Here is a 15932-nt window from a genome sequence, read left to right as displayed (position 1 = left end):
ATCGAGTTAAAAAACAGGAAGATACAACGAAAAAACCAACAGTGTGTAACAATTACGCAATAGAGATTAGCTAATAAAAAAACGACTGCTTGCCACGCCTACCAGATAAACCGCTTGGGGTAATGCTTTGAAAATCGTTATACAGATGGAGTAATCATCTTAGAAAGGCTCATCAATGGTGTAGAAGAATCAGACTTAAAGCCACGGAGTTATAACACGAAATCCAACTTGGTGCAGCAAGTGCGAGATCGAGATACTCTAATAGAGCAGTCATCCTAATAGAGCAGTCACCCTGAAGAGAATTCAAGAGATCAGCTAGAAATAAGAAACCTGTATAGAGATCAGCTACACACAAGTCACCCTGTAGAGAGATCAGCTAGAAGAAGTTACCTTGTAGGGAGTTCATGCAACTATGGAAAGAGATAGTTCAGCTAGAAAAAATCACCTTGTAGAGTTCAGCTACAAAGAAACCACCATGTAGAGAGTTCAGCTACAAACAAATCGCCGTGTGAAAAGATCAATAGAAGAAGTTACCTTGCAGAGAGTTCAGCTACAAAGAAACCATCATGTAGAGAATTCAGCTACAAACAAATCTCCCTATAGAGAGATTAGCTAGAAGAGTTACCTTGTAGAGAGTTCAGCTACAAAGAAACCATCATGTAGAGAGTTCAGCTACAAGCAAATCTCCCTGTAGAGAGATCAGCTAGAAGAAGTTACCTTGTAGAGAGTTCAGCTACAAAGCTACAAAGAAACCATCATGTAGAGAGTTCAGCTACAAACAAATCTCCCTGTAGAGAAATCAGCTAGAAGAAGTTACCTTGTAGAGAGTTCAGCTTCAAACAAATCACCCTGTAGAAAGATCAGCTAGAAGAGGTCACCTTGTAGAGAGTTCAGTTACAAAGAAACCACCATGTAGAGACCTCAGCTACAAACTAGTGACCTTGTAGAGACATCAGCTAGAAGAAGTTACCTTGTAGAGAGTTCAGCTACAAAGAAACCATTCTTTAAAGAGCTCAGCTGCAAACAAATCACCTGTACAGAATTCAGCTACAAACAAATCACCATGTAGAGAGATCAGCTAGAAGAAGTTATCTTGTAGATAGTTCAGCTACAAAGAAACCATTGTTTAAAGAGCTCAGCTGCAAACAAATCATCTGTACAGAATTCAGCTACAAACAAATCACCCTGTAGAGAGATCAGCTAGAAGAAGTTAACTTGTAGAGAGTTCAGCTACAAAGAAACCATCATTTAGAGAGTTCAGCTTCAAACAAATCACCTGTAGAGAGTTCAGCTACAAACAAATTGCCCTGTAGAGAGATCAGCTAGAAGAAGTTACCTTGTAGAGAGTTCAGCTACAAACAAATCACCCGTTAGAAAGATCAGCTAAAAGAAGTCACCTTGTAGAAAGTTCAGTTACAAAGAAACCACCATGTAGAGAGTTCAGCTACAAACTAGTCACCTTGTAGAGACAACAGCTAGAAAAGTTACCTTGTAGAGAGTTCAGCTACAAAGAAACCATTCCGTTTAGAGCTCAGCTGCAAACAAATCACCTGTACAGAATTCAGTTACAAACAAATCACCCTGTAAAGAGGTAAGCTAGAAGAAATTACCTTGTACATAGTTCAGCTACAAAGAAACCACCAAGTAGAGAGTTCAGCTTGAAACAAATCACCTGTAGAGAGTTCAGCTACAAACAAATTGCCCTGTAGAGAGATCAGCTAGAAGAAGTTACCTTGTGGAGAGTTCAGCTACAAACAAATCACCCTGTAGAAAGATCAGCTAGAAGAAGTCACCTTGTAGAAAGTTCAGTTACAAAGAAACCACCATGTAGAGAGTTCAGCTACAAACTAGTCACCTTGTAGAGACATCAGCTAGAAAAGTTACCTTGTAGAGAGTTCAGCTATAAAGAAACCATTCTGTTTAGAGCTCAGCTGCAAACAAATCACCTGTACAGAATTCAGTTACAAACAAATCACCCTGTAGAGAGGTCAGCTAGAAGAAATTACCTTGTACATAGTTCAGCTACAAAGAAACCACCAAGTAGAGAGTTCAGCTGCAAAGAAATCACCCTGTACAAAATTCAGCCACAAACTAATTGCCCTGTAGAAAGATCAGTTAGAAGAAGTTACCTTTTAGAGAGTTCAGCTACAAAGAAACCATTCTGTAAAGAGCTCAACTGCAAACAAATCATCTGTACAGAATTCAGCTACAAACAAATCACCCTGTAGAGAGATCAGCTAGAAGAAGTTAACTTGTAGAGAGTTCAGCTACAAAGAAACCATCATTTAGAAAGTTCAGCTTCAAACAAATCACCTGTAGAGAGTTCAGCTACAAACAAATCTCCCTGTAGAGAGATCAGTTAGAAGAAGTTACCTTGTAGAGAGTGAAGCTACAAACAAATCACCCTATTGAAAGATCAGCTAGAAGAAGTCACCTTGTAGAAAGTTCAGTTACAAAGAAACCACCATGTAGAGAGTTCAACTACAAACTAGTCACCTTGTAGAGACATCAGCTAGAAAAGTTATCTTGTAGAGAGTTCAGCTACAAAGAAACCATTCTTTAAAGAGCTCAGCTGCAAACAAATCACCTGTACAGAATTCAGCTACAAACAAATCACCCTGTAGAGAGATCAGCTAGAAGAAATTACCTTGTAGATAGTTCAGCTACAAACAAATCACCCTGTAGAAAGATCAGCTACAAAGAAACCATCATGTAGAGAGTTCAGCTGCAAAGAAATCACCACTGCCCAAATTTCAAGGCAATAGCTCTTTTCAATCTGAAGTTATCAATTGTCAAAGTTGGCAAATTGGATGTGTGTGGAAGGCCCCTTTTCGCAAATCCGGTCACATATGTTTTATATATATATATATAATTTGTACATTTACTGATAAAATATTTAAAGTACATCTACTTCATCTTTTCTTCTTCCTGTAGTAAAGAAAAAAAACATAGGTTAAAAAAGTCCCAAAGCTGGCCTATGGGCCGGCTTTGGGGTATACAAATACAAAAAGAAATGAAATCTAATCCAAAACAGCCAAGCTGTAAAAAAGTGTGCGGCCCTCAGAAAGGCTATGGTGAAAAAAGATGTGAAATCCAAGGTGGCGGCCAAGAAATGGCTGTGATGGTAGGTTAATGGTAAAAATTTTAATAATGACAATTCAGGTAAATTTTGTGAAGCGGCACAAAAATTCACCTGAATTGTCATTATTAAAATTTTTACCATTAACCTACCATCACAGCCATTTCTTGGCCGCCACCTTGGATTTCACATCTTTTTTCACCATAGCCTTTCTGAGGGCCGCACACTTTTTTACAGCTTGGCTGTTTTGGATTAGATTGATTTATCTTTGCAATCCCATTCATTTTCACAGGCTCACAACAAGGGTGTTAATTCATGGGTAGCATGTCAAAAGGCTTCTTTCCCTTAAGTCCTGTAATAGCAAATCCTAATGTTCACCGGTTTTACTAGGATGATAACAATTCAGTAATATACACATATCTCTGTTATTTATACCATATTAATAAAAAAGTACTGAAAAATTTAAAAGTCAGTGTTATTAAATTTTCAACTGAATAGCACATGTACAATCGCAGCTTTTTGTGAACACTTTCTTAATGGATAAAAAATGTATACTCTAAACTAAAGGAATATGAGAGAGTAAGACAGCAATCATATGTATGGTTGTTTTAGTTAGTTTGCTGAAACTCCATCTGCCGAGGTCATACTGTTCTATTGCATACTGTATTTTGTGTTGATATCATTGCATGTTGTGTTCAATTGCAGAAATAGATTGCTCAAATCAAAACATAATTTGATTCACTTAAACCTGTCAATTGCTCTATTACTTGGCTTGATATTGTTTGTTAGTGGAGCAGAAAATGCCAAAAACAGTGAAGTGAGTTGTAGCTTTTACATGTACTGTATTTCAATATGCAAAAGTACATGTATAAACTTACTGAATATGAGATACTCTAATAGAACAGTCATGTACCCTAATAAAGCAATCAACCCCCAAGTCAATAATTCTAACGTGTTTAGTCACATTTACTATATGAAAATCACTAATACTTATTTCTTAAATGTTTGGCAAAAACTTTGGAAATGATTTTGGGATAATTTTGAAAATATAGTAAGTGACAAAATAAAGAGAATTTCCAAAAAGAACAATCAGAAAATTCTGGAACGTCTTACACTAATGTCTAGTTTCAGCATTAATATTACTTAGAATAGTTAAATGAACTGTTCAATTGTTTGTACAAGTGAAAATGTCTAATGAAGACAAGGTACATGTATGTACATAGTACTACATTTTTATACATGATCACTGCTCTATTGCTGTACTGATATAATCTGTTTTACATAGCAATTTTGTGCATGGGGAGTTTTCTCACAGCTACTGCAATACTATTCTGAAAGAAGCAAATTATTAATCTCAAAGTACACTGTACGCTCTGCACACAGTACAACATACATGTAATATTATTAGTATTATAATAGTAGATTCTACAAAGTTTAAATGACTCAACGTTTGATATGAATATTAATAATGCAGTGAGACATAGCTTTCCCATCACAGTGAAGCACTACATGATGTTTTAAACTCAAATAGATACACAGCTTTCTCATTTTAAGAATTTAATTATAACTGAGAGCTGTTTTGTTGTTGTTGTTTCTATACAAAAGTTTGATTTTTTCTTTCAATGTCAATTCCTTATTTATTTGATATTGCTGCAGGAGGGCTGCATAGTGGTCACAACATTTCTACACTACTTCTTCCTTGCTGTTTTCTGTTGGATGTTATGTGAAGGCATCATCATCTTATTTATGCTTTTAGCGGTGTTCTACAAAGGATTGTTCCAAGAAATGTATTTCTTCATGTTCCTTGGCTGGGGTAAGTATGTATTACAGAGTATATTGTGAATGGATACTCATGTGCTCATGTACTGTAAATCTCATACTGTACGTAAGTAGTATCATCATATTAAGGCATACCAGTGTATTACATACACTAGATCTATCATGCTGTATCTTCCTGTACATACAGTATATTTTCAGTACGTATATATATATATATACAAAAAGCAAGCAAATAAATAATTATTCTTAACATTCAAGGTCTCTTGCCCACTCCTCATAGGGGGGCTAAGTGTGAACCTAGCCCACTTTTCCTATAATATGATTGTGATTGGAAAAAGTGAAAACTGATATGAGGTCTTGGATGATGACAGTGGTTGTAGGATAAAAGCTTGTTCGTGAATGTTGCAAATCAAATGGTTATCAATTTCATTGTGAATAAATCTGTACAAATACATACGGTAGTTTCATTCATCCATTCTCAAGGGATTCCCAGTCCAGCAGGTCCAAAAGATTTAAGTATATCACTGTAACAGAGATATATTGTTACAAATCGGGCTACTTAGTGGTGCACCTACTCTAGTTGAGATAGCTGCCAGAGTGCCCAGTAGGGACCCGCCTATTATGCTCATAATTTTACCTATTATGCTATGCTACACTGCTCAATACTTACCTATTATGCTCAAATTATGCCCAATTATTTATACCTCAGTTCTCATGCTCTACTAATAATTTCCAGTTTATGGATAAATAATAAGTGGCTGAAACACAAACTTACTTGTCAAAATGCATATCACAGAAAAGATCGATATACTCTAATAGAACAGTCAGCTATATGATTGTTCTATTAGAGTTACTGACTGTTCTATTAGAATATATCGATCTTTCTGTGATACCTATTTTTATAAGCAAGAATCCATACTATTACACAAATATTCTACCTATTATGCTAGCATTATGCTCAATGCTTTCAGGCACCTATTATGCTCATAATTATGCCAGCATAATCGGTGGGTCCCTAGTGCCCAGATTGTTGCAGCATCAAGTTGGGGAAGAATAAACACGGTATAGGTGTGCAACTTCTTACAAATTTACAAATCGGTAGTGTATTGTGTATCATTCATGTACTGTTACAATAGATGTATGTAACTTTTCCCCAGGAAATACTGTACATACATGGTCAATATTATTTTTGTACATATACTAACAGGTCTTCCAGTACCAATAGTAGCTGTGTCTGCAGGATTATCATATAAACGTTATGGAATTGAGGATGATGATGGGTCAATAACAGTGTAAGCATAGTGTTCAATGTGTGTGTATAATAATGCATACATATCACTAGATGTCATTTACATTATCATAACATTTCTGCAACTATATTATATTAGTAACATTTGGCTGTTTTGAGTTATCCCATGCCCACAAAATAATAACATTCCATAAAAGTGGCAGATCTAGAATTTTTAAAAAGGGGTTTCTGAAAGTTTGTTTAGCTGAAAACAAGGCATCTGAGGACATTTTCAAGAAATTTTTGAGATTTTAGAAGCGCTGAAATTGGATTTTAGGCTACTTTAAGTTAAAAATGGCAATAAATCCAATGCTTTAAACTGTATTAAAACTACAGCTAACTATATGGCAAGAGTTGTGACTATAGTTTTGATTGCTCTATTAGAGTAGTTACTTGACTACTTTATTAGAGTATCTTGATTGTTTTTAACGCAGTGGGAGGTGAAAAGTAAAGTGTTGCTGAGGGTTTAATAGCTATAAATGGTGTTAGTTAAGTGCATGCAATTTGGATGCATGTTACTGAAATACAGTGGTGGGTAGTTGTTTGCTATGACAAATTGTCAATACAACAATAATGAGCTAGTTAGACTGCCACTGAGCTAAATTTATTATTATTATTAGCACTTTACAGTGACCAGCACTGAAGGTCTGACAGCAACATGTGCTGCAGCCTTAGGATTACCTAACCTAATTTCAAGGACTTAGACCTAGTGACATGACCTACTGACTGATAAGGTGTAACAGAAAAGGGGCCAAAGTAAGGAAAAAAAATCCCTCCAACCCCAGGATTCGAACTGCAGGTCACCCAATGTCTAGTCGGGGCCACACTCAGTCTTCCTCCAGGAGGGATGGATTTTCTTCCTTAAACCTAAAGTATTTATTATTGTCAAAATGCAACTTAAAAGGGAGTTTTGTTGAAACCACAGAAACCCATCTAGATCTGCCACTGCATAAGCACTTATTGAAACTGCTTACATGTATGTAGCTGAAATACAAAACATAACAAAATCTATACCTCTTTTGCAACACTACACGATGCATAAAACTGCATACTCCACCTGCAGGTGCTGGGTATCAGATGAAGATGGTGCTATTTGGGCATTTACTAGTCCTGTGATCTTGATCATAGTGGTTAGTCACTTATGCGGTAGTTAATTGTCGATGTACTGGATATTATGCATGTACTGTACAAATTGATATAAATATAAATTGACCATTATGACTGTTCTCTTGTATAATGTGAGTTCATAATTATCTAAAATCATCTATTTAGATTCCAGCATCGAGAAAATAGTCACTGTTATATACTGTATTATTGAAGTATTAAAACATGGCTTACATTAATATAACAAATTCATCTGATTGTGTGCTTACTAAACTTAGTTACACATCTGTTTGATTTTTTCTTGGATATGTTGCAAGCCCACAACAAACTTCTAATTGCAAATCCTCCTTATCATGCACATAGCACACTGCTTGAAACTTCTTTGTTTACTAGAGTGGTATATCCCCAGTATATGGAACAGTTAATTGTTTGGTATTTTAGTAGTTTTTCAGTAAACCTGCATTCACTGATGTTTTACTGAGAGTTTAAAACTTAGTAAAACAATTATGTTCCATATACTTAAAGTTACTGACACTTTACTATGGGTACAACTACAGTAAAGCAGCTTAGCAAATCAGTAAACTAAGAACCTTCAAGCAGTGGCATGGGCATACTTCTTGTAATGCTGTTCACATTTATATCATCATCATCATCATCATTATTATTATTATTATGTTTCAGATCAATATTATTGTTATGATTATTTCACTTGTGAAAGTTTATCAGACAAGAAGGGTACAGGATAAAAGGACCAACACAAATGATGCAAGATATGAGACTGCAAAGTACGATAAAAAAATTGTCTTAACAAACTATACATTGTATGTACTGTGCAACCTCTCAATAAACTCCCCAAATTAAGAATACAAATAGAAAAAAAACCTGCATAATAAGGACAAAGATTTTGGTACCAAACAGGCTTGATTCCACATAGTGTATTAAGGAACGTTTATTCCTGCTGCACATCCCTTCTCGTCTGAACATTCCTAGAGCATGATTTTTGGCAGAGGTATTTCACGTCACTTCATCTTCCTGTGTTCTAAGTTTGGTGTCAAAAGATGCTTCCCTTGACTAGTAACCACTGAAAACATGCAAAGTTGAATAACTGTTTATCGGAACCAGGCTCAATCATTGGGACTCCATATACTTGCATGTTTCAATTATCGGACAATGGTCAAATGGCTGGTCCTAGCCTTGGAACTTCAAAATCTGAAAAAATCCTGTACATTATATGAAGGTCTAACCTACATCCATTCAAAATTTCAGCACATCAGATCACATAATGTATGAGCTACAATGTTTTTGGTTAAAATGCAAACATAATAATGTGCTAATTATACACACAGTGGTAATTTAAAGGCTCTACAGTATTTTATAATAGAACAACCAGCTCCCGACGAACTGTAAATCCTTCTCTTGGTTCTGTTCTTTATGCCTTGAGTTGGTGGTTTCTAGATGCTTTGTAGGGAAAGCATGGTGGCATACTTGAACTCCAGTTGTGGAGATGAGTATTAGGTTCCCTATGCTTCTCAACAGTTGACTAGATGGTAGTACACTATTTTAGACTACATTCTCACTAATCTTTGCCTTCATTACAGCCGCCATAGTGATGAAGAGAAAGTGCCATTAATGGTGCAGGCTGAACTTGCTTCTAAAAGCAGCCCCAATTCTACAGTACGGAAGTTACACGAACTGTTAACCTTTTCCCATTCCTTTATCAGTAGAATTACAACCTTTAACAAACATAACATACTCTTTGTCAACGTTAACCATGCCATTTCTTTGTACCATGGAATTCCACCGTTTTTATTAGTATAATATCCACCTGATAATTGAATCATGTGTTTCTGGTAATTGAGTCATAATGGTTGCTTACGCTAGCTTTACCTCTGAAAGGGGAAACCTCTTTGTTCCAGAAAATATAGTGTATAGTGTCTGCTATACTGCAAACACATCACAGAAGATAATACTCACTACTGGACAGTAATCTATGCTATTACCATGAAATTCCCATTATCCTGTGAAATACTCATGAAAGTTTCTGTTGATAAGTTTTTCATGGGTAATGAAATACCCATGAAATGCTGGCGTAAAATATTGTGCCCTGAATGACCCATGAACGAGTGAGTTTTCATGGGTTTGTATGTTTGTACAACCCATGAAAAACTTGTGAAATCACACCAATGAAAATCCTGTGGAAAACATTCGTAGGTTTTCCATAGGATTTTCATTGGTGTGATTTCACAGGTTTTTCATGGGTTGTACATACATACCAACCCATGAAAACTCACTCGTTCATGGGTCATTCATTGGTACATTATTTTGCTCCTTGCATTTCATGGGTATTTCATTACCCATGAAAATACCAATTGTAACTTCCATGGATATTTTATGAGGATCATGGGAATTCCATGGTAATAGCATGGATATATTGTCCAGTAGTGACTGTAGTTAAATTTTTGTATGTCCTACAGGACATTATTGTTGAGCACTATGGCACTATTACCACTTCTTGGAGTTACCTGGATCATGGGACTGTTGTTTCTGATTGATGATGAGCAAACCAGTGTGCCATTAGCATGGATCTTCACTATTGTTAACTCATTACAAGTAATTTCAATTGGGTAGATTGTTTACACTATTGTTCATGTGTATACACAGGGTGCTGCTATATTTTTCTTCCATGTTGTAAGGAACAAAGAGGTACTATAGGTTCTGTAGTGAATGTTGATGTTGTGTGCATACAAATATACTACAGTTGAACATATAGCAATTCTAGTCATACACCTTACTGACTCAAGCTATTTGTTCTAGAGACTAAACTATCCTTCGTAAACATTTACACCAACATGAGGTCAACCATGGCATGGGCCAACCTAATTTAGAGCAAGATATAATCTAAATTGTTAATTTGCCAAAATTATATCTTGTGCATGATTTACAAAAAAATCTAATTGATTTAAACCAGACACTTGGGTACTTTAATTCTTTTGTGCACATGTTCATTTTGTTCAGTTGACATTTAAATGCCTTGTTATAAACTTAATCTGTAGGGTGTCGGTAATCAGTCTATTTTTCTGCTAACAATATTTTAGTCTAGACTAGCACTGACAAATTCCAAATACATACCTGTATTGCATATTACATCTGTATAGCACTTTGTTACATTTTACAATGCAGTTGTTGTGTTTGTCCATCTACACACAGGTTAAAGGTGGTCTTCAAGAAAAAATCGAACAGTGGAGAAAAAGTAGACGGATGAAATCATCATTGAAGGTTGGTAATGACACACAAATATGAGAGATTAAGCCTGGGCTGGGCAGTATTGACAAAAATGATACCTTAGTAAAACACCACCTCAATATGTGATCAGATTTTACAGAACCGAACCAAATCGCACATCAGGCAAAATCAAACTAACACCACCAGTGGATAGCTACACTATCGTACTACAAGTTTTGACCCTCAGCACTACTCAAACTACACGAGGCTGATTTTAGCAGACGTCTTTTCTGGGTGGTGTAGAGTGCTCAAATGGCGGTTTCAGGCCTTGTGAAGGACCTGGCTTGGCAAGAATCAGTGGTTTACTGGTGGACAGCCTTATAATGTTGGCCAGACGTGTTTTCTGTAGATTTTGCTACATATCAGCCACTAAGGAGCCAGCACAGCCCTGTAATCTCGTGTCTGGACTCCAATCGTGGTCTGCCTCCATTTTGAGGTCTATCTTGTGCCCTCCCTGCCACTCCCCAGCCTCCACCCCTTTGTGAACACTCGTGATACTACTTCGCTCGTCCACCTTCTCAGATTTTCTATCTTATTTGGCAGGAAACTGTACAAGCAGCTACAAGTACTGGAAGTGGCTTGAAAGGTAACAGATTGATGCATCTTTTGTGTAAATTTCATATGCGTGCTTGCTATCCTTGGAGAGTTATGCTGGCTTCAATTCTTTAAAACCGTTTATCTCGAAACTTCTAATGTGCGATTTGGATCGTTTTTCCAAAATCCAGTCACATATACAGCTTAACATTGACTATTCCAGGTTGCATGCAAATGACCTCAAGTTATTGTTTACTTGTAACCCACAAGTACAGTAGTGGTACAACAAATTAAAACTCTTATTTGCTCATTTTGGTAATGAAGAACAAGACTACAAGTCATCTGGCTTTCTCAGAACTCTGGATTGGTGGGCCCTTTGGTTTACCAAGTACAAGTACATACAGTAGGTTGGTACTTGGTAATTACCACAACTGCAGTTGTATAGCCAAATATTGTTAACTGGTACAAACAAAGTACTTTGGTATTTACAAACAGCCGTGACAAAAGTCACCTGATTGCTCTATTAAAGTTACTGACTGTTCTATTAGAGTGAATTTTTCTTACTCTTTTACAAACAAGGATTCATGTATAGTATGACACATCATTCTACCTATTATGTTAGAATTATGCTTAATTTTTTCAGACAACTACTATGCTCAAAATTATGCAAACGAAATTGGTGGGTGCCTGTAATTTGGTAGTTAATGGTATAGGATGCATCCATTTGGGCAGAAAAAAAATGTTTGGAATAATAGAAAGACAAAAGTAAGTAGCAAAATGCTGGTTAGTTGGATAAAGCTCGATCACAATGTATTAGTTGAGAAACAATGATCAAGCTAAGACTACAGAATTATATATAGAAAGAATCATCATTAGTGATCTTATTTTTGAAAAACCATCCTTTCCTGAACATGAAAAAGTTGCAGGAAAACTAATTTGGAAGTTTCAGCAATTAAAAAAAATAAATAAATTTGCGCACTCTGACAAAGTAACTAGTAAACCTTCTTGCTGTGAAGTTTCATACCCAAAACTTCTTTTTCCTAAGAGATATGGATGATTATATATATCAAACCATGTAACAATTTTTACATGCATGAAACAGCATTTAACTTACAAATTGGGTGATTTGTCCAGGTTATGGAATGGATAAAACTAAGAGTTAAGCAATGATGCAAGTTATTTAATTGAAGTAAAGGTCCAAGAACTTTTTATTTAACTGTCAGAAATCTTTTTAATATATTTTAGATGGTGAGAATGGAAATATTTGTGAACAAGGTGATTTGTCACCATTTGTTACACTTAATCATTCACAGAACTCTATGCATTGCTATAAAAAGTTAGTTTGTAATGTACATATCAAGACACACGATAGTGTGTCGTGCGGCCCAAGAAGCCGGCGCGCCACACCGTGAGTATATTAACAGGAAGAAAGAAAACGCAATTTTCACACCTATGTAGCTCTGTGATCCCTTATCCGATTGGAACCAAATTTGCTAGAGACGTGCCGCCCAGTTAGGGGAGTCTACATACCAAATTTAAAGAAAATCGCTCCAGCCATTTCCGAGATACGAGCGAACAAAATTTCGTTTTAATTTCTTCGTTTTTTTCTTCATCTTCATTTCGCACACTTCGCAAAATTCGCCATAAAACACGAATGCGTGCTCAGATTGGGCTGAAATTTGGCACATGTAAAGGGCTCATTAAGGCGAATCCCCGTACCAACTTTGGTAGGAATCCGATGAACATCCACGGAGTTATGACCGATTATTTGCGTAAAATAAGGTCGAAGGTCTGTCACGCCTACAGGGTAAACCCCTTGGAGGAATCAGTTGAAAATTGATATGTAGATGGAGCAACCATCGTAGGAGTGCCTTTTTGTGGTTTGAAAGGAATCGGGATGAAGACCATGGAGATATGACACAAAACCCAACCTGTGTCAAAATTACGCGATCGATTTTTATGAATAAAAAAACTATTAGTTTTTGTATCTACCAGGCAAACCGCTTAGAGCAACGAGCTAAAAATCAGTATGTAGCTGGAATAATCATCATAGAAAGTTCTTGCAGTAGTACAGAAGAATTGGAGTACAAATCACTGAGTTATGATTCGAAAGGCAACTACGTGCAGCAAATGCGAGATCGAGATACTCTAATAGAACAGTCACCCTAATAAAGCATTCAGCTGCATTTATAATTTACTCAGTTATATTACATTGCAAGTTATTCTGTAGGGAATTCAGCTACAAACAAGTCACCCTGTAGTCAGATAAGCTAGAAGAAGATACCTAATAGAGAGTTCAGCTACAAAGAAGCCATCATGTAGAGAGTTCAGCTCAAATAAATCACCCTGTAGAGAATTCAGCTGCAAACAAATTGCCCTGTAGAGAGATCAGCTAGAAGAAGTTACCTTGTAGAGAGTTCAGTTACAAAGAAACAATCGTGTAAAGAGTTTAGCTGCAAGCAAATCACCCAGTAGAAAGTTCCGCTATGAACAGATCACACTGTAGAGGGAAACAAGTCATCCTGTAGATAGATCAGCTAGAAGAAGTCACCTTGTAGAGAGTTCAGCTACAAAAAAAAATCACCCTGTAGGGAGCTAGCTAGAAACAAGTCGCCTGTAGAAAGTTCAGCTAGAAGAAGTTACATTGTAGAGAGTTCAGCTACAAAGAAACTACCATGTAGAGAGTTCAGCTGCAAACAAATCACCCTGTAGAAAGATCAGCTAGAAGAAGTTACCTTGTAGAGAGTTCAGCTACAAAAAAATCACCCTGTAGAGAGCTCAGCTAGAAACAAGTCGCCTGTAGAGAGTTCAGCTAGAAGAAGTTACATTGTAGAGAGTTCAGCTACAAAGAAACTACCATGTAGAGAGTTCAGCAGCAAACAAATCGCCCTGTAGAGAATTCAGCTACAAACAAATCACCCTGTAGAAAGATCAGCTAGAAGAAGTTACCTTGTAGAGAGTTCAGCTACAAACAAATCACCCTGTAGAGGGTTCAGCTACAAACAAGTCACCCTGCAGAGACTTCAGCTAGAAGAAGTTACATTGTAGAGAGTTCAGCTACAAAGAAACTACCATGTACAGAATTCAGCAGCAAACAAATTGCTCTGTAGAGAATTCAGCTACAGATAAATCACCTTGTAGAAAGATCAGCTAGAAGAAGTTACCTTGTAGAGAGTTCAGCTACCAACAAATCACCCTGTAGAGAGTTCAGCTAGAAACAAGTCACCCTGCAGAGATCAGCTAGAAACAAGTCACCCTGTAGAGAGTTCAGCTAGAAGAAGTTACATTGTAGAGAGTTCAGCTACAAAGAAACTACCATGTAGAGAGTTCAGCTGCAAACAAATTGCCCTGTAGAGAATTCAGCTACAAACAAATCACCCTGCAGAAAGATCAGCTAGAAGAAGTTACCTTGTAGAGAATTCAGCTACAAACAAATCACCCTGTAGAGAGTTCAGCTAGAAACAAGTTACACTGTAGAGAGATCAGCTAGAAACAAGTCACCCTGTAAAGAGTTCAGCTAGAAGAAGTCACATTGTAGAGAGTTCAGCTACAAAGAAACTACCATGTAGAGAGTTCAACTGCAAACAAATTGCCCTGTAGAGAATTCAGCTACAAACAAATCACCCTGTAGAAAGATCAGCTAGAAGAAGTTACCTTGTAGAGAATTCAGCTACAAACAAATCACCCTGTAGAGAGTTCAGCTAGAAACAAGTTACACTGTAGAGAGATCAGCTAGAAACAAGTCACCCTGTAGATAGTTCAGCTAGAAGAAGTTACATTGTAGAGAGCTCAGCTACAAAGAAACTACCATGTAGAGAGTTCAGCTGCAAACAAATTGCCCTGTAGAGAGTTCAGCTAGAAACAAGTCACCCTGTAGAGAGTTCAGCTAGAAGAAGTTACATTGTAGAGACTTCAACTACAAAGAAACTACCATGTAGAGAGTTCAGCTGCAAACAAATTGCCCTGTAGAGAATTCAGCTACAAACAAATCACCCTGTAGAAAGATCAGCTAGAAGAAGTTACCTTGTAGAGAATTCAGCTACAAACAAATCACCCTGTAGAGAGTTCAGCTAGAAACAAGTTACACTGTAGAGAGATCAGCTAGAAAGAAGTCACCCTGTAGAGAGTTCAGCTAGAAGAAGTCACATTGTAGAGAGTTCAGCTACAAAGAAACTACCATGTAGAGAGTTCAGCTGCAAACAAATTGCCCTGTAGAGAATTCAGCTACAAACAAATCACCCTGTAGAGAGTTCAGCTAGAAACAAGTTACACTGTAGAGAGATCAGCTAGAAGAGGTCACATTGTAGAGAGTTCAGCTACAAAGAAACTACCATGTATAGAGAGTTCAGCTGCAAACAAATTTCCCTGTAGAGAATCTACAAATAAATCACCCTGTAGAGAGTTCAGCTAGAAACAAGTTACACTGTAGAGAGATCAGCTAGAAGAAGTCACATTGTAGAGAGTTCAGCAACAAAGAAACTACCATGTATAGAGAGTTCAGCTGCAAACAAATTGCCCTGTAGAGAATTCAGCTACAAACAAATCACCCTGTAGAAAGATCAGCTAGAAGAAGTTACCTTGTAGAGAGTTCAGCTACAAACAGGTCGCCCTGTAGAGAGATCAGCTAGAAACAAGCCACCCATAGAGAGTTCAGCTAGACAAAGTTACATTGTAGAGAGTTCAGCAGTTTAGCTGCAAACAAATCGCCCATAGAGAATTCAGCTACAAACAAATCACCCTGTAGAAAGATCAGCTAGAAAAAGTTACCTTGTAGAGAGTTCGCTTACAAACAAATCACCCTGTAGAGAGTTCAGCTACAAACAAGTCATCCGGTAGAGAGATCAGCTAGAAGGATCACCTTGCAGA

General features: G+C 36.9%; 1 protein-coding gene and 1 long non-coding RNA gene across 3 annotated transcripts in view; one reads left to right on the top strand and one right to left on the bottom strand.

Annotated features, from left to right (window-relative positions):
* The window catches only part of LOC136263117 (uncharacterized), a 206026-nt gene that overhangs the window by 85653 nt on the left and 104441 nt on the right, over positions 1 to 15932 (bottom strand). The gene's annotated exons all lie outside the window — the stretch shown is intronic.
* The window catches only part of LOC136263056 (adhesion G protein-coupled receptor L4-like), a 30888-nt gene that overhangs the window by 11742 nt on the left and 3214 nt on the right, over positions 1 to 15932 (top strand). The window contains exons 13-20 of the mRNA XM_066057514.1: positions 3785 to 3896; positions 4736 to 4892; positions 6066 to 6150; positions 7210 to 7276; positions 7932 to 8035; positions 9725 to 9860; positions 9912 to 9953; positions 10458 to 10526. Coding sequence (XP_065913586.1) covers positions 3785 to 3896; positions 4736 to 4892; positions 6066 to 6150; positions 7210 to 7276; positions 7932 to 8035; positions 9725 to 9860; positions 9912 to 9953; positions 10458 to 10526 — 772 coding nt within the window. The remainder of the gene's footprint in view (positions 1 to 3784; positions 3897 to 4735; positions 4893 to 6065; positions 6151 to 7209; positions 7277 to 7931; positions 8036 to 9724; positions 9861 to 9911; positions 9954 to 10457; positions 10527 to 15932) is intronic.

The sequence above is a fragment of the Dysidea avara genome, chromosome 1 (assembly GCF_963678975.1).
Source record: "Dysidea avara chromosome 1, odDysAvar1.4, whole genome shotgun sequence".
Classification (NCBI taxonomy): Eukaryota; Metazoa; Porifera; class Demospongiae; order Dictyoceratida; family Dysideidae; genus Dysidea; species Dysidea avara.
The sequence above is the reverse complement of the archived record's forward strand: the minus strand, read 5'-3'. Positions and strand labels throughout refer to the sequence as shown.